Here is an 18,960-nt window from a genome sequence, read left to right as displayed (position 1 = left end):
AGTCTGGACAGCGTGGGAACAATTAATCTGGCGCTCCACTCCTGGCACAGTCTGCAGCAGAAAACGCTGCTGTGCTGGGTGAGACTCGACCCCTGGCACAGTCTGCAGCAGAAAACACTGCTGTGCTGGGTGAGACTCGACCCCTGGCACAGTCTGCAGCAGAAAACGCTGCTGTGCTGGGTGAGACTCGACCCCTGGCACAGTCTGCAGCAGAAAACGTGTGCTGGGTGAGACTCGACCCCTGGCACAGTCTGCAGCAGAAAACGCTGCTGTGCTGGGTGAGACTCGACCCCTGGCACAGTCTGCAGCAGAAAACGCTGCTGTGCTGGGTGAGACTCGACCCCTGGCACAGTCTGCAGCAGAAAACACTGCTGTGCTGGGTGAGACTCGACCCCTGGCACAGTCTGCAGCAGAAAACACTGCTGTGCTGGGTGAGACTCGACCCCTGGCACAGTCTGCAGCAGAAAACGCTGCTGTGCTGGGTGAGACTTGACCCCTGGCACAGTCTGCAGCAGAAAACGTGTGCTGGGTGAGACTCGACCCCTGGCACAGTCTGCAGCAGAAAACGCTGCTGTGCTGGGGGAGACTTGACCCCTGGCACAGTCTGCAGCAGAAAACGTGTGCTGGGTGAGACTCGACCCCTGGCACAGTCTGCAGCAGAAAACGCTGCTGTGCTGGGGGAGACTTGACCCCTGGCACAGTCTGCAGCAGAAAACGTGTGCTGGGTGAGACTCGACCCCTGGCACAGTCTGCAGCAGAAAACGCTGCTGTGCTGCTGGGTGAGACGGTTCACTCTGCCTCCAGCGAGAGCAACACATTTATTGTACTGTATTTGATGCAAAAAAAGATAGCGACGTAGCTGCACGTTTTAAACCTTTGCTATAGCCATACAGTACCTGTACAGATAAATGTGTTTTAATTTCCCACTACAAGAGGGCCTTTGGTTCGCTATCTTTTTTTGCATCAATTTCATCAGCCCCTGTACCAAAGAGCACCTTGCTGGATTGTGTTTTATCTTCGAAAAGACGCCCTCCTCTTCTCTGTTTTTCGACATTTATTTTATTTATTCCGTTTATTTATCATGGGCAGTGCATATTTTTTTATTTTTGGGGGGCATTTTGCCTTTATTAAATATGACAGCAGACAGGAAAGGTAGGGAGAGAGAGAGAGGGAGGGGGGGGGCAAAGGGCTACGGGCCGGATTTGAACCTGAGCCGGCAGTGGTTCGCACTCTACCAGGTGAGTCACTAGTGCATATTACAAAATAATATATACTGTAAATATGCCAGAATTAGACAGGAGGCTAGTTTCCATCTGTCTGCAGCCTAAAATCAAGTAACAAACAATTAGCTACAATAAGCTTTCGCAAAGAAAAATATTTCAAAATGTACTGTGCCTTAGCAAGAATCTTCTTCTTTACCATAACTGACTGCTGCCCTGGGCCAACAGTAGAACATATCTGTATCCGTTTTAAATTACTTGGAGTTGGGAGGGGCTTCTGATGAGGTTTTGCAGGGCAAAGTCTCTATAAATTTGCAGAATATGCATTTACACAATCTCTTCTTCTGTGTCCTGATTGCAAGCAAGCCTGGGTCAAACGGTATTCATTTTTTGCATGTTTGAACTGACTTGGGAGTAGCAGTTTGGTGGGGCTTCTGATAACATTTTGTAAGACTTCATAAATGTGCAGACAGAGCAGCCATTATTACAAGATACCTATTCCAGCTCCAGACGCTGGCACCAATATGCTGGCATGCAATTCAATTCAGAAGTGCTCTCACTATCTTAAAGAGCTTCGTTTACAGCATCATAAGCTGCACTAAACCCTATGCAGGACCATGTCATTGGCTACTACATCTCGCTCTCTAGCCACTAGACTGTTTCCCATTTTTCTTCCCCTGAAGTGACTGAGATTCATCACAACTTATTTTAGTCACCGCTGCCCCCCTCTGCCCACAGCTCAATGTCTGTGTGTCTGCATGTCTCTGCCCACAGCTCAATGTCTGTGTGTCTGTCTGCATGTCTCTGCCCACAGCTCAATGTCTGTGTGTCTGTCTGCATGTCTCTGCCCACAGCTCAATGTCTGTGTGTCTGTCTGCATGTCTCTGCCCACAGCTCAATGTCTGTGTGTCTGTCTGCATGTCTCTGCTCACAGCTCAATGTCTGTGTGTCTGTCTGCATGTCTCTGCCCACAGCTCAATGTCTGTGTGTCTGTCTGCATGTCTCTGCCCACAGCTCAATGTCTGTGTGTCTGTCTGCATGTCTCTGCTCACAGCTCAATGTCTGTGTGTGTGTCTGCATGTCTCTGCTCACAGCTCAATGTCTGTGTGTCTGTCTGCATGTCTCTGCCCACAGCTCAATGTCTGTGTGTCTGTCTGCATGTCTCTGCTCACAGCTCAATGTCTGTGTGTCTGTCTGCATGTCTCTGCAGACCTCTGGAACCTTAATCATATGGTGGATGGAGGGAGGACGTGCGGGGCGAGCGAGGAGAGACTACTGGATGAGGAGGCTCATCCAGTAGAGAGGTCATGTGACCTCAGGAGCTCACGGCTGATATGAACTCAATCTGCTCCCATCCAGTCAGCGCCGAAGCCCGGCCCAGCCGCCCTGAGGGCGCCACGCAGACCAATGCAACATGTCTCACGTGCACAGACAGACACCGTCTCTTAGTAAGCAAGTAAGAAAAGTTTCTATATCATTTATGTAGGGCATTTATTCCTACATAATGTTTTTTGTGTTCCGCGTTCTGTCGACTGGATGATATTCAGGCGGTTACGTGTGATTGGTTAAGGGAAATAAAATCCCCCTCTAGGATTTTCCTCACGGAAATCATTTAGGGTTGAGGCGATGTCAGACTGCAGAAGGAAATGGAGCGTAACGAGTCGGCAATTCAGTCTGATATGAGGCTACAGGGTCTGAGCTGCACTGACAGACAGCTTTCAGCTCGGCTCCGGCACGCTGCGCACATATAAATCATGTCCCCGTACGCATGGAAGACCAAACTATATGTACATCAAAGACGGCGATGTTCCGATCAATCCTGTCAAATATCCCCCCTCTGACTGTACGCCGCGCCGCGGGCTAGCACCGGCTGTGATAGCTAACATGAACATGGCTCCCCGGGGTTGTGTATATAATATTTGTATGATTGAGTTGGGTAAACTGCTGTGCTGGTGGCTGGTGAATCATACATTAGCACATCATACATCAAGGTGAGAGACGCCGGGCTGGGTGGATCGGGAACCAAAGACATTTTCCCCAAATTTCTTACTAGGGAAGTCTGTGACATTTTGACAGAGGAAACTTACTGCAAAGTGCAGCTACTGTACTTTTAGATACGATGATTCTTTCCAGACCCATGAGATACAATCAAATGCATCTACTGTATACTGGTAATGGTATTCTACACCATGAAATCCCCTTAAAGACGTACTGAAGCCGAAGCTGAAGCTGACAGCTTCTCTGTCAGCTTGATAGCCCCAATTTCGGATACTAACATTATGTTTCGTGTGAATCCGTTCCCTATATATCCTGCCGACAAAGACAGACATACAGGGAGTCAGGCAAGCAGACAGACAGACAGACAGGCAGGCAGGCAGGCAGACAGACAGACAGACAGGCAGACAGACAGACAGACAGACATATAGACGGATCACCTTGAATTTATTGCCGACGCTGATGAAGCTGAGCTTGCCGGCCTTCTGTTTGACATCCTTGCTGTTGTTAGAGTTCTCAAACAGCTCCCGTACGAAGCGGTCCTTGGACTCGCTCACCAGGCACTCCAGAGACATGTGCAGCGCGTCGTTGTTCTTCTCCACAAACTTGATCTGGGGGAGGGAGTGAGGCAGTGAGTTTCCACCAGCTTTTTCAAAGGCTCTGGTGATGTGGTGATGTGGTGTGGGCCTGTGGTGATGTGGTGTGGGTCTGTGGTGATGTGGTGTGGGCCTGTGGTGATGTGGTGTGGGCCTGTGGTGAGGTGGTGTGGGCCTGTGGTGATGTGGTGTGGGCCTGTGGTGATGTGGTGTGGGCCTGTGCTGATGTGGTGTGGGCCTGTGGTGATGTGGTGAGGTGGTGTGGGCCTGTGGTGATGTGGTGTGGGCCTGTGGTGATGTGGTGTGGGCCTGTGGTGAGGTGGTGTGGGCCTGTGGTGTGGGCCTGCGGTGATGTGGTGTGGGCCTGTGGTGTGCTGTGGTTGAGTGTTACTGTTTTTCATAATAAAACCCAAACCTCCTGGGTTTCAACCTCGCCTTGGCACTCGCAGGGTTCCCAAACAGTTTCAAAATTCTGTATCTTTTCCAGCCATTTCGTTTGATTTGAAGATTTTGGTTATGGATGAAGGTTATTCTTCACAGCAACACGTTAGATGACTATGTGAGATGATGCAGACCAAAACCTACGGAACAGTACCACACATTTTTTGGGGGGGGGGTCTCTCTTTATTATTATAAATTAGACCTGTTTGTTACAAATCATAAAGCAGCATGATGTGTTGTGTCTAAAGCTCACGTTCTGTTCTCTCTCGGTTGTGCAGAAGAGAACAGAGCATGTGAGTTAGCGGTGAGGGACATGGTGAAAGCCTGGAGCGGGGCGGAGGCGGAGGTGGAGCTGGAGTGTGTTTTGTGAACGCACCGTCTCGTAGCACACGGCTCCAGCAAAGTGTCTGATGATGAAGCCCTCATCGTCCCTCACGTTCCTGTGGACCGTCAGCTTAGACTTCCTGGGCACCTGAGGGACAAGTACACACACGTACGCACACACACGTACGCACACACACGTACGCACACGCACGCACACGCACACACGCACAAACACGTACGTGCACACACACACATACACACATTAAAACACCTGGTTCAGCAGAGTTCCTGCATATTTCGTTTTCTAATCCCGTGCTTATTCCCAGGTGTTAAATGAGTGAGTGGAATGAAAAGCTGATGTCAGCTTTGAGCAGGATATGTAAGGGATCATGTACAGCCAGCTGCTTATTATGGCAAAATAAACCCTGAAGGAGGTTATTACACGCTAGTCTCTCAAGCCACTTTATCTCTTCCACCATCTTTCAATTTTTTATTTGTTTATTAGCTGCCGCCAAGGCGACCACTAGTCTTCCTGGGGTCCAAACACATTACACAATACATTACAAGCAATAGTCAAATGCAATAGTAAAATTACAATAATAAAATGACAAGAAATACTAAAAAGCAATGAGCACAAAGGAAAATCACAGAAGGCAGAATAAAAAGCAATACAAAAACAAGACAGCCGATAGCTTGGTCAGCTAGTCCTCTAGCTGGCCTAAAGCTCAAATATTATATCTACTTATTGCTACTGAGTGCATATTAAAAAATAATTGAGCGCAAAGGAACACATTTAAAAATAATTCAGGTTAAGGGTTTACTGAGCTCTCTCTCTCTCTCGCTGTAGATGAATGCGGTGAGCCTGTGGAAGTTACTGACAGAACTCCCACCAACGTCCACAAGCTGTTAGCTCCTGACCTCTCCCAACGTCCACAAGCTGTTAGCTCCTGACCTCTCCCAACGTCCACAAGCAGTTAGCTCCTGACCTCTCCCAACGTCCACAAGCTGTTAGCTCCTGACCTCTCCCAACGTCCACAAGCAGTTAGCTCCTGACCTCTCCCAACGTCCACAAGCTGTTAGCTCCTGACCTCTCCCAACGTCCACAAGCTGTTAGCTCCTGACCTCTCCCAACGTCCACAAGCTGTTAGCTCCTGACCTCTCCCAACGTCCACAAGCTGTTAGCTCCTGACGTCTCCCGACCTTGTGAACATCATTCACAGCTCTGTTTCTGTGTTACCCTCCAACTCTCTCTCTCTCTCTCTCTCTCTCTCACACACACACTCTCTCTCTCTCCTCAATGCAATTACTCTCCCTTCACATGAAAACAAATGTGCCCGTCTGGTTGTAAATCCCCCCCCGTCTGTCTCCCGGTGCGAGACACTCACGCCCCCAACCCCCCCCCCCCCCCCGTCTGTCTCCCAGTGCGAGACACTCACGGTGAGGCGGAAGTGGTCCTTGTGTTTGCTGTGAACGGCCTCGGCAAAGTGCTGGTCGCTGGGTTGAGGTAGACGGTTCTCTTCGTCCAGGATGTCCAGGATGCCCACCAGCTTGGCCTCCACCAGGTCTGCAGTGGAGGGAGGAGTTATCAGAATCAGAATCAGAATCAGCTTTATTGGCCAAGTATGCAAAGTCAAGTCAAGTCACGTCAAGTCAAGTTTATTTGTATAGCACATTTCATACACGGAGGCAATTCAAAGTGCTTCACATAAAATGGTTGACAGGAAAATAAAAGAATAAAAGAGAATAAAATGGACATTTAAAAGCATCACAACAAAACTTAAAAAAAGAGTATAAAAAGTGCATTAATCAACAGGCGCAGCAGTTGCAAAAAGAGCTAAAAACTTATAGAGGACTCATTGGGTTTGCAGAATAGCTGTCAGCAGTTAAAAGCGACGGTAAACATAAAAGTCTTTAGTCTATTTTTAAAAGTAAGTAAGGTTGGGGCAGATCTGAGGTCTTCAGGCAATTTGTTCCAGCTAGCAGAAGCATAGTGGGTAAATGCGGCCTTCCCATGATTTGATTTGATCAAATCAAAACACATGCAAGGAATTGGGCTCCGGTTAGCTTTGCTCTCAAGTACACACAGAGTACACAAGTACACACATATAGAGGGGAAAAAAAGGAGGAGGAGGAAGAGGAGCACTTTATTATTAGCACTTTGCAGTTATTATTAATGAATGTGCTCAAGTTTGGGCCCGCTGGGAAATACCCATCAGCCCCCTGAATTACAGTCTAATCAGATATATGGGAATGTTTTACTCCTGGATCTGACTCAGCAGTAAACAGCAGTAAAAGAAAGCTAGAAACCTGAAGCTAATGGTGTGAAAAGGCTGGGGAGTGTGTTGTCGGCAGTAACAGTGAGAAGAGAAGTTCATCCTGCAGAGAAATGCTAACGCTTGACCTGAACTGCATTGTTACGCTTCATAACACTGTAATCACATTTTAAGCGTATCATCAGCATAGATATTCTTTATTTGATCAACAGTTGTAGTTGCATTACGATGAAGCAACACCCCATAATACCCAAAAGGGAGTTCTTTATTGTGATTAATTATCATAGGTTATCAAAGGTCGTATTAAGTTAATATAATATACTATACTTATAGAACTTATGTATTATGTTAACTTAATACTAGAGTACCTCTGACACTATGAAGTTAATATACTATAATATATAAGTTTTGTGGATTGTTACAGAATATTATGATTATAATAGAGTGACTTGACAGTTAAGTTATGTTACTATTTTACAAATCTTCACACAAGCAGACAGCAGTAACGAGATCAGCAGCACAAGCAGACAGCGGTAACGAGATCAGCAGCAGCAGAAGCAGACGGCGGTAACGAGGTCAGCAGCAGCACAAGCAGACAGCTGTAACGAGATCAGCAGCAGCACAAGCAGACAGCGGTAACGAGATCAGCAGCAGCACAAGCAGACAGCTGTAACGAGATCAGCAGCAGCACAAGCAGACAGCTGTTATGAGATTAGCAGCAGCACAAGCAGACGGTGGTAACGAGATCAGCAGCCGCACAAGCAGACAGCTGTTATGAGATCAGCAGCAGCACAAGCAGACAGCTGTTATGAGATCAGCAGCAGCACAAGCAGACAGCTGTTATGAGATCATCAGCAGCACAAGCAGATAGCGGTAACGAGATCAGCAGCAGCACAAGCAGACGGCGGTAACGAGATCAGCAGCAGCACAAGCAGACAGCTGTAATGAGATCAGCAGCAGCACAAGCAGACAGCGGTAACGAGATCAGCAGCAGCACAAGCAGACAGCTGTAACGAGATCAGCAGCAGCACAAGCAGACAGCGGTAACGAAATCAGCAGCAGCACAAGCAGACAGCTGTAACGAGATCAGCAGCAGCACAAGCAGACAGCGGTAACGAGATCAGCAGCAGCACAAGCAGACAGCGGTAACGAGGTGAAGGCTTAGCGACATACGTTTTGTTTCCATGCGCAAATTTAAAGCAAACTTTCGACAATCTTAACATTCTAATCAGGCACATTTCAGGCACATTTCCAGTGCTGTAGGCTGCCGGGCGCCGGTTCCGTCAGTAGAACACCTCGCAGCAGAGCCTGAAAAGCTAACAGCCGCACACAACACAGGGTTCAGCTCATCACTTATTTGGAAAATGTATTTCCATCCATCTCCCATTTTGGGCATTAAGACTTTTTGGGAAAAGGGTAAAAACCACCTCAAGCGAGATTAAAAACTGACTTTATTTATGACGTTTCCGTCAACCTTCTCTAATGCAATACAGTGCTTCAAAATGCACATAAAAACAGGTGGATGGAAACACACCCACAGTGAGCTGCGACCCTCCTGTGAGACAAGTGCCACAGCAGGAGAGGACAGATTGTAATGCTAGGAGGAGCTTGGTGCCGAGAGCCGCTGTGAGCAAGCAGAGCAGGACGCCGTGGGAGATGACTCAGGACGATCTGACGTGTTCACACATCTAATCTCCTCCACCACAAGCCCACTGCTGCAGAATGCTGAGCAGAATGGAAGCAGCCACAGCCAGCTTCTCTCCTGCAAAGCCCAGAAGACCTCCTGCTCTCTGGCAGAGGACAACCTGCACACAAAAGCTGTACTTCGACCGCCAGTATCGGCTCGGCTCGCCTTCTTTTGGTTTTCCACTGTAGGGCTCTGGGTTGAAAAAGACTCATCTATAAACAGGAGGGATGACACCAGAGCCCTTTTCCCACATGCGCTTTGTACCGCAAAATGACCGGAACGTGGTCAAATGGCTGCATGTGGGAAAGGCGCCGTGCCGGTATAAGCGCGACCCCATCGTCGCGGCCATTTCACCAGTTTTGAGCTAGTCAGAAGAACGGTATGCCGCGATAGACAGACAGGTGAGAAAGGGGTCCAGTCATTTTCCGCTATCAGTGGGCTGTGACTTCGTGGACCAGGTTGCACACAGTAGACAGTCCAACACCAAATACACAGCTGATTGTTCGATATTCCCCTGGTGTTGCGTACCACCAAAGGACTATTGCCAGTCGCAAACGCGCTTCCAGTGGTTTTCGCCACCGGGTGATCTTGCGTGCGGGTCGGACCAGACTCAGCACGTAATACCGGGACATGCGAAAATGACGCTTCCATTCCACGTCGTCAAAATTGTTCAGAGCATCTTCCCAAAATAAATTCCCTCCTGGTCTCTCTCGCTTCCAGACGGCTCTAGTCTCACGCAGCAGCGCAGAGGTAACACTGTCATGATCTGTCCCCGGTTTAGTCTATCTTCATATTCTGCGCGACACTCTCATGGGCGAGGTGTACACACGTTGCTTAATGTTCCAGCGGGCATAATCTAATCATTAGCGCACATTAAAGCAAACTGGCGAAATGATCTTGTGATAATAAGAGCAGTAGCCTATGTCAGCTTCATGTGTGTGTGTGCTGATTTTCCCCTCTCCTCTCTGCTCGCTCTCTGGCCACAGTCCGTCCTCCTCCTTCAGTCACAGCCCGACAGGGACTAAGCAACGTTGCCGACAGCCAAGGCAAGCCCGGACACATCAAATGAAGCCAGTCTAAAGTCTAAGTAAAAAGTGCTTCAACGCGATGCAGGTGAACGGATAAACAAGCAAACTTATTTCACCATTCGGAGTTTTGCCGACACGTCACTCCCCACACGCTCTGCAGTGCCGCCACCCCCCCCACATACAGGCAATTTCGCTGATAGATTCCCACATGCCAGAGGAGAGGTGTGAAGGGAAATGTCCGATATTGACTTACAGGTAATTTTCCGGTACGCATGTGGGAAAACGGCTCAGCTGTGACGCCGGCAACTTCAAACTTAATGTGGGCCAGGAGCGTCAATGTGGGGGCGGGGCCGGCCCCCTTGCTCAGATCGCGTCCATTTTCTAACTTGGCCTTCATTTTGACGTCAACTACTAACACACCTGTCAGGTTTTGTGTCTGCATCTTGAACGGTTTGGATTGGCATTCGAAAAATATGTCCATATTTTTTACACAGGTCCGGCCTGCACCGCCTCCACCTGTGGTCCGGCCTGCACCGCCTCCACCTGTGGTCCGGCCTGCACCGCCTCCACCTGTGGTCCGGCCTGCACCGCCTCCACCTGTGGTCCGGCCTGCACCGCCTCCACCTGTGGTCCGGCCTGCACCGCCTCCACCTGTGGTCCGGCCTGCACCGCCTCCACCTGCGGTCCGGCCTGCACCGCCCCCACCTGTGGTCCGGCCTGCACCGCCTCCACCTGTGGTCCGGACTGCACCGCCTCCACCTGTGGTCCGGCCTGCACCGCCTCCACCTGTGGTCCGGACTGCACCGCCTCCACCTGTGGTCCGGCCTGCTCCCCCTCCACCTGTGGTCCGGCCTGCTCCGCCTCCACCTGTGGTCCGGCCTGCACCGCCTCCACCTCCGGCCTGCACTGCCTCCACCTGTGGTCCGGCCTGCACCGCCTCCACCTGTGGTCCGGCCTGCACCGCCTCCACCTGTGGTCCGGACTGCACCGCCTCCACCTGTGGTCCGGACTGCACCGCCTCCACCTGTGGTCCGGCCTGCACCGCCTCCAGCTGACTGCTGCAGTCAGTGCCTCATATTGATGCTATTGAGCTGGACATCAGCCGAACGCAGTTAACCCTGTTCACCTCTGTTCACCTCACATCCATCTGACAGCCTCCCCCAGACACAGCTCATGCTGGAAGGAGCTGTCCATGCCTGAGTCAACACGCTGTCTTGTCTGGCAGAGCCGGGGCTCTGAGGTCAAACTACAGCGGAGCAGTAGACTCAGTTAGAGACGGAGAACTTTCTCAAAGCTTTCGCCGTTAAAATTGGGGGGAAACGATTTGAGAGTAAAAAAAAAAAACTGCATCGCAAAAGCAATCCCAGAGTCTTTAGGCTTCATGCAGAAGGAGGCGGTGACATGCAGAAGTTGTGTATTTTGCAGGAGAGCCAAAACAAAAGAGTGGACCTCACTTTGCCAAATGCTGTAAATCATATCTCACGACAATAAGATGAGGTTCATATCTCACTACTATAATAAGCCGAGGTGCCGCTGCCCACAAGTGCTCAACTTGAGCTGCGTCTGCGAGCATGCACAGCGTGTGTGAGGCAGGGCGAGCTGCATCTGGCACCGAGCTGCATCTGGCAAGCCCGCACAACAGGCGAGCCCGCACAGCCTGCGAGGCAGCGGGGACCGCTAGAAAACAGCACGCAAGATTTCTGGCATTGATAATATCATCACATAAACACACAAGTAAAGAGGTACTTATAGATCTGCTAAAGAGCTTTTATTTGAGATACGGGTCCAATTTTGGATCAAAATGCCAGTTTGAGCCTTCAAAATGTTATTCCCTTTGAGCAAAGCTAACTTGAAAAGGAATGAAGGAAAATGTGTTTTTTTCTCCTCCTCGTCCTGCATTTTGCTCAACTCTCTTTTCTTCTGTTATCTAGTGTTTGCAGCAGGACCGAGGCTTTGGGGTCAAACCAAAGAGAGAAGCAGCCTCTGTCTGCTGCTGGTAGTGTCCTGACAAATCCTTGTAAGACTTAAAGACCACATGAACCGGCTCTCGGGTGACGTATCAGACTGAAAACACATATCGCCTGAGATGAAAGAAGGTTGAGAGGCCGGAGTCGATGATTTGATTTGACAGTTCTGTTGACTGGAGTTGGCGTTGGCCAATCCTGGCGTGTTCCGCCCCCAAATCGAGCATGTTCTGTGTCGGCTCCGCAGAGAACCGAGGAACAGGCTGCCTCCACGCGTGCTGCTGTTTGAAAACCGAGGCAAATGTGCCGCCTGCCGGCCTGGAATGTCCGAGGGTCCGGGGGTAAAAGACCCGCGGACGTTAACGTTATTCCTGGAATGCGAGTTTAACGACTTAGTTACATGTCCTATGCATTACATACTTATTGGCCAAGTGTATTAACATTCATGGGCTTAGAAAAGTCTGCCAATGTAGGCAGTAGGCGGCCATCTTGCCTGCAGAATTTTCTCCTCGAAATGAAGATTGATTGACAGCTGCCATGTCGTGATATGATTGGTTGAAATAGGGTATAAATTTGATAGTTCTTTGTTACATCACCATACTGTAGATTACAGTTATGGATGAAATCCTGAAAAATGTACTTTTGATGTGAAAAAAAGTGTGACAAACTAAAGAAATGTGATTTTTGTGATTTTTGTGATTTTTGGCATACATTAGGTGCCACTGAATACCCAGGTATGTGAACTCAAATAAAAAATAAAATCATTTTTGGGTTCAGCTCGTCTTTAAGCCTAGTGATAATACTATCTTAGTAATGGCAGCGTACTTATGCAGTCCTGGTTGTCCACATAGTGAACCTCGTTGACTCCAAGCCCCTCCTTCTGGTACAGCTCTTGCTCCTGGAATGCAAACGAGAGGTTTTAATGAGAATCCATAAGGACATTCCTTCACTGCATGTACGGGTCTGTCTGCGTCTGTAATGAGTCCCCACAGCCTGACAGGACACTCTGGGGTTTCGGTGCGAAACGAACCATCTAAAGGTTAAGGCTTTGACGCTGGCTGTCGTCAGCAGATGTTCGGGCAGCGGAGAGGAGTTCCATTCACAAAGTGGGATATCTACCGTTTGGAAAAGAGAGACTGATTCTTACCAAAAATGATTACTGGCATGAACATTAAATTGTTCTTGGTCTCTCTGGCATAGCCAGAGACCTACAGTACAGTACTGTATCTCCACACTTTGATTCAGTGCTGGAGAAAGGGTTCTGGCTGAACCCATTATTATCCTGGTATTGTTTGTATTTCTTTAAACCAATCACAATTGTCTCGGGCGACGCTAAGCCCAGGATGCAGTGACTGTGCTAAATTCTAAAACTCGCTGAATTCCCGCAAGAGGAAATGCCACATAAAACAATGAAATACGTACGTCGAGTATGTAATTATATGGGGTTTTCGGCATAGTGAGGAATCGGCGTCAAGCATCGTTTCCATGTTGAACGGGTGAGATTAGAAATCACGTAGTGTGCAAGGAAGGCTATAGCAGTGAAGGCTGTATCAGCAGGCTTTTCATACCAGACAAGGCTAAGTGGTGTTTTGGAATGAAATATGTGACATTGCCAACATGTACAGCACTCCCCTCTGCATTCTGAACGAGTATCTAAAGGTTTGTCATGTTGGATGTCGCTAACCGTTAGCGGATGTTTACGCGGCGGAGATGTCTCTAAATGGAAAGCTTCAATCCAAAAAGAAAAAAATCACATAACCACTTTTTTTTAATATACCATGTTTTAAAATGTGACACCTACTTTTACAAAGACGTCTCCTGGCATTAAAGTAAAGCACATTTTGTGTGTTAATTTTTTGACGATAGGTTTTCCCTGTGTTTCTGAAGTACTGACGTAAATGAATTTCAGGTAGGCTGCTTTTCGTCTCCCCAAATTGATTATATCGATTTCTTTCCCTCCCCGCAGAGTGAAATCCATCAAACACAGAGTCCTCACCTCTTTCAGGATGCGCTCGTTGAAGAACTGCTGCAGTTTCTCATTACAGTAGTTGATGCAGAACTGCTCAAAGCTGTTGTGCTCAAAATACTCTGCAAAGAAGAAGAAGACAAGTCAATTCATCACATGAGAGGAACCGTGTGGAGGAGCCACACAGCTGCAGGAGATGCCACACTGCACGCCGTGTGGCACACCTCTTCAAATGTTGATCTTCTGAGAAGCTCAAGTTGTCAACAACACAATTGTCTTTGCACTCGTGTCTCATAGTAAAGCCCCATCAGGAGACTTGCACATGCCCCCTCTGATACATGTGCAATCGCCAGCTGCTTCTTTACACTTGACAGCGAGGATAATGAGAATACGGAACTGAACCTGTGACAGTAACGTTTGAACCTTGTGATCTGAGACAGACTGATCCTGTGACAGTAACGTTTGGACCTTGTGATAGGAGCGCTGAGACAGACTGCGGTACTGACCGAAGCCGGCGATGTCCAGCACGCCGATGAAGTTGGCGGAGGAGTGGAAGGGGAAGCACTGGTTGACCCGGGTCACCACGTGGTCGAACAGTCGGCTGTACACCGCCTTGGCCAGGGCATCCCGCGCGTTGTTCGCCTGCTCCACCTTCAGCGGCACTCTGGGAAAAAACACACGGGGGTCAACATGATCAACAGCTGTGCTACTGAGGCCCAGAAGACTGGACAGAGAAGACTGGACTGTTGTTGGGTTCTAGTGTGTGACGCCATTTGTTTGAGTGTTGTCCATGTCTTTTCGTAGGAGAGGGTCGTAGGAGAGGGTCATTTTTCACTTTTTGACAGATTATGAAAGTGCAGATTGTAAGCTTTCAAATGATGTGTCACACATTGCAATCTGAAAATAGACAAGTAGCTCATACAAGTAGCATAGTAGCCCCCTGTCCGTACCTCAACTTGACTCTGTGATTGTAACGTGTGAACGTCTTTGAATGTCCTTTTTTTTTAGTCTACTGTCTACTGAACTCGCCTTTTGTGCGAGTTCCTCTCTCTGAAGCCTGGCTGGCTGAAGTGCCTCAGGAGGAACTGATTGGGGGGGGGTGGAATCCAATTTTGCTCTTTCTCAGCCATCAGAAGATAAGAGGAATGGTCTGATATAGTTGAGAGAACTTGTGCTCTGTGTTACAATCATGTGACAGCGACCGGTGTTTTGGGGAAGTCGGCCAAGGTCATTTTTATTATTTTTAATTTTTTTATATATATTAAGAAAGTGCAGACTGTACTGTGCTTTCAAATGATGTGGCGATGTGTCATTGACATCTGGGAGTAGTTGAATATTTTGATCCTTTATCATTTTTCAGATTTATACATATGTTGACGGTTTATGTTGTCGAGATGTCCAAGCTTTTAAAATGAACCAAAAAGGAGTTCAAAAAAGTGCTTTACAGATGCTAAAACGATGGATATGGATATATTAATTATAACCTCGTGAGATGGCATAAGTGTTGTCTTTTCCTGGTTTTAAAGGCTGCATTACAGTAAAGTGATGTCATTTTCTGAACTTACCAGACTGTTCTAGCTGTTCTATTATTTGCCTTCTACCCACTGAGACATTATATCCACATATGCCTATTTATCAAAAATATCATCAAGTAGTGGATATTTTGTGTCGAGACGTGCTTGTTGTGACAGCTCACATGTGGCGTTGACTTGCAACTGAACATGTCCGGCCACTTCGTAGGAACACAGTATATTGTGTATCGCCATCAGCCTAAAAATACTGAGTCATGATTTTTGGTACTTCTCTCTCATGCACGAGCACACTAGCACTTGTTAAAGGAACACTCTGCCCATTTTCAACCAGCTTTGTATCATTAGAACATCAGTAGTATATCAGAAAACTGTAAACTGTTTTGAAGTCTGTCATTTAATTTGACAGTTATTGAGTGTTAAAGTGTGGACCAGTGACGTCACTGGTCCACACTAACTCAAATTAATAACTCATTAACTCAAATCAACTCTCAATAACTGTCAAACTAGATGAATGATGAATAGTTTGACAGTTATCGAGAGTTGATTTGAGTTAATGAGTTATTCATTTGAGTTAGTGTGGACCAGTGATGTCACTGGTCCACACTTTAACACTCAATAACTGTCAAATTAAATGACAGACTTCAAAACCGTCTACAGTTTTCTGATATACTACTGATGTTCTAATGATACAAAGCTGGTTGAAAATCGGCGGAGTGTTCCTTTAATGCTGGTTGATTGTAATGTGTGTGAGTCAGTCAGTCAGTCTGGATGAGAGTGAGTCAACTAAAAGCGTCAAATCTGAATGTAAGACAAAGCCAGCCCACTCAGCTCCCTGCTCTGTTTCAATGAGCGGGGCAGATAAGCGTGTTATTGACACCTTGAAAAAGAGAGATCGGGCAGCGCGATATAGCAGCCGTGAAATAGCCTGAGAAACTCCATCGCAGGGGCCAGATAAAAACACAGCACATCGATCTGCCACCGGGTTCCTGCTGGAGCGTTACCTCCGGACCCACTTCACCACCGCAGCAGTCTACTCAAGGACAGATGCTCAGAATAACTACATCTAAACTTCACCTGTGTACTGTGTCTTTTCTCTCTCTCTCTCTCTCTCTCTCTCTCTCTCTCTCTCTCTCTCTCTCTCTCTCTCTCTCTCTCTCTCTCTCTCTCTCTCTCTCTCTCTCTCTCTCTCTCTCTCTCTCTCTCTCTCTGCGTCTCTCATCTGCACATTCCTTTGAAACCACCTTCAGCAATTTTGCGAGTCCATGCAAAACCTTTTTTCATTCAACTGAAAAAAGGGAAAGATTGGATGTCAAAATTATTGTAAAACTAAAATTATTTGTTATTTACTCAAATATGTTATGCTTCTACTCATTATGCCATGCAATTAATTAAATCCAAAGTCTTAAAGTTGAAGGCGCAGGCTTTTCTTAAAGGTCCATCATCTCAACTTTCCAAAGTTAGTGTGTCTTGAGGTCCATTCAAAGCTGTTTGTGGTGTCATGTACCGAAGACACTCTCAATCCATTGTCCAGCATCTCTCTGAGCCTGTTTCTGTCACTGTGTCTTTAAGGATCATTAATATTAACGACCCCTCTGTTCTGATTAGCTAACGGTTTCAAGCGTGAAACGTGAGACGCCGCGGCCCGGCGGCTACAGGTAAGGATGACTCTCCGGTAATAAACAATAACAACTGCTCAACCGCTTTGGGGGAAAAAACAGACAAACACAAAAATAAACTCCACTTTGTTCATCTAATATTTCTTACAAAAATGATTAATGAGCTAACCTTTGTGATGTTACCAAGTTACGGACGTCAAAACGTCTCGTTTAGAGGCTGGCTTTTCTAATGTGGATTTTGTGGATTTACCGTAGTTGACGATCATGCGTTTTGATACTTTCACCATCACCATGTTTAGATACTGTGTAGACCATCCAACTCCTTTATCATGACAGAGGCAATGGGAGTCCTGCTTTACATTACATAGATACAGTGGGAACGCCCACATAATGTTACTAGGCTGGCGCGCGGGTGGGGTAAAACCCCCCCATATACAGTATCTCAATGAGCTGACTCACCAAAGGACGGTGCTGCGGCTCTACACTACAGGATTGGGGATTCTAGAGCAGGTACATAGACAATATGTTCAGATATGTGTTTACTGAGGGGGTTAAATCCCTGATGGTGTCTGCCTCAGCTGGGCTAGAAGCTAAATGCTAACTAGGCTAGCAGCTAAATGCTAACCATGCTGAATGGGGAGAATGGGAGGATTTACCCCAGCTGACCACGCCCCCCAGCCAGCTACCCCAGCGTTTATGACGAGACATCGACTGAACCTAGGGGACCTTACTGCTTGGCTGCGTTTGTTGCGTGTGTCCTTTGGGCCACGTGTTTCTTGTATGAATGCATGCTTGGCTATGTTTGTTGCGTGTGTCCTTTGGGCCACGGGTTTCTTGTTTCTATCGCGTGTCCTCTTTCCGATGCTCTTATCCGAGACGAATCAGATGAATGGCGGGCTTGCTGCAGTAGCTTTTGTCCAGTCAGCGATGTGTCTGATATGAATAAACCTGACCCCGCCTGCAGGCGGGTCGCTCCGCAGGGGAAGGCGCGCTGCGGCGGGGGACCGGACCTTCAACCCGCGACTCATCGCCTCTCGCCGCTGCTAACATCCCCGCAGCTCTCGGCCTTGACCCCTGACCTCTCTCTCTCTCTCTCTCTCCGCGGGCGGACATGTTTAATTCATGCGGCCCAGCGAGAGCACGGGAGCCCCGAGGTTTTAAAGCAAGACGTCTACAGTCTAGATGCCAGCGCAAGTAGCATACAAGCAGCATAATATGTAGTCCCTGTCCGTACCTCAACTTTGCTCCGTGAATGTAATGTGTGAATGTCTTTGAAAGTCCTTTTTCTGATGTCGCCTTTTGTGCGAGTTCCTCTCTCTGAAGCAGGCGGGCTGAACTGCCGCTGTCCTCTGGCTCCGTCCTCAGAAGGGACTGATTGGAAAATAATCCAATTTAGCTCTTTTTCAGTCATCAGAAGATACGAGGCAAATGCTCAGATATATAAGCTGAGAGACACCTGTGCTTTGAGTTTCTGACTGACTGATCTCCCCCGAACTTCCACAAGCTGTTCGCTGCTGACCTCGCCCCACCTTGTGTGAACCATCATGATTGACAGCTCCTATTTCTTTGTTCCCCTTCTGCTCTCTCTCTCTCTCCTCCTCTCCATCTCTCCTCAATGCAATTACTCTCAGTTCACATTAGATATTCAACTCCCAAGAAATGTAAAGTACAATTCTGCCTGACTGGCTTTAAATCTTCCTGCCTTTCCTTCCCATAAATCAATCTCTCTCTCTCTCTCTCTCTTTCACTTTATCTGATGCTCGATCTATCGTCATTCACTCTCATTCTCAAACTCTTCCTCCTCAACTCTTCCCCTTCCTCTCTAAATGAAGGAAAAGTAAAGACAAACGTCAGATTAATAATAAAATGATGTGTATCCCGGATAAGGAAAAACGCATGTTAATGCAAGCTGTAAATGTGATCAGATCTGCCTGACCACATATGTAGTCTGGCTTGCATTGTGTTCAGATCTTAGGTAGGTGTAAACGCAATCCATACAACATGCAGACATCTCTCTCATTTCTTTGGAATAAGCACAGCAAGTGAATGCGAGGGAGTCTACCAGGACCATGCAGAGCCCAGTGTTTGGCCACTGTATTGAACTGCCCAAGGCACCGGGAAGGTAGTGACCGGCTTAGGAGTGAGTGTGGGCACTAGAGCTGGGTGACACAGGCAAAACAAAATATGGATATCAAATATTTCATATCAGACTCGTAATCGATGATTATTGATAATTTTTAATTACCTACTTTTAATAAAGCCGAGAAAAAGGGTTGAATTTATCCACTTTATTTTGAACCACCTTATTTATCAAGGCA

At 47.6% G+C, this 18,960-nt stretch overlaps 1 protein-coding gene across 1 annotated transcript in view; it reads right to left on the bottom strand.

The window, feature by feature from the left end:
* Positions 1-18,960, bottom strand: part of myo6a (myosin VIa) — a 188,705-nt gene that overhangs the window by 76,342 nt on the left and 93,403 nt on the right. Inside the window, exons 13-18 of the mRNA XM_083642594.1 lie at positions 14,001-14,158; positions 13,525-13,616; positions 12,354-12,426; positions 6,013-6,140; positions 4,629-4,724; positions 3,656-3,826 (exon numbers count right to left, since the gene is read on the bottom strand). Coding sequence (XP_083498720.1) covers positions 3,656-3,826; positions 4,629-4,724; positions 6,013-6,140; positions 12,354-12,426; positions 13,525-13,616; positions 14,001-14,158 — 718 coding nt within the window. The remainder of the gene's footprint in view (positions 1-3,655; positions 3,827-4,628; positions 4,725-6,012; positions 6,141-12,353; positions 12,427-13,524; positions 13,617-14,000; positions 14,159-18,960) is intronic.

The sequence above is a fragment of the Poromitra crassiceps genome (assembly GCF_964638095.1).
Source record: "Poromitra crassiceps genome assembly, chromosome: 9".
NCBI lineage: Eukaryota > Metazoa > Chordata > Actinopteri > Beryciformes > Melamphaidae > Poromitra > Poromitra crassiceps.
This window is presented reverse-complemented; position numbering and strand designations above follow the sequence as displayed.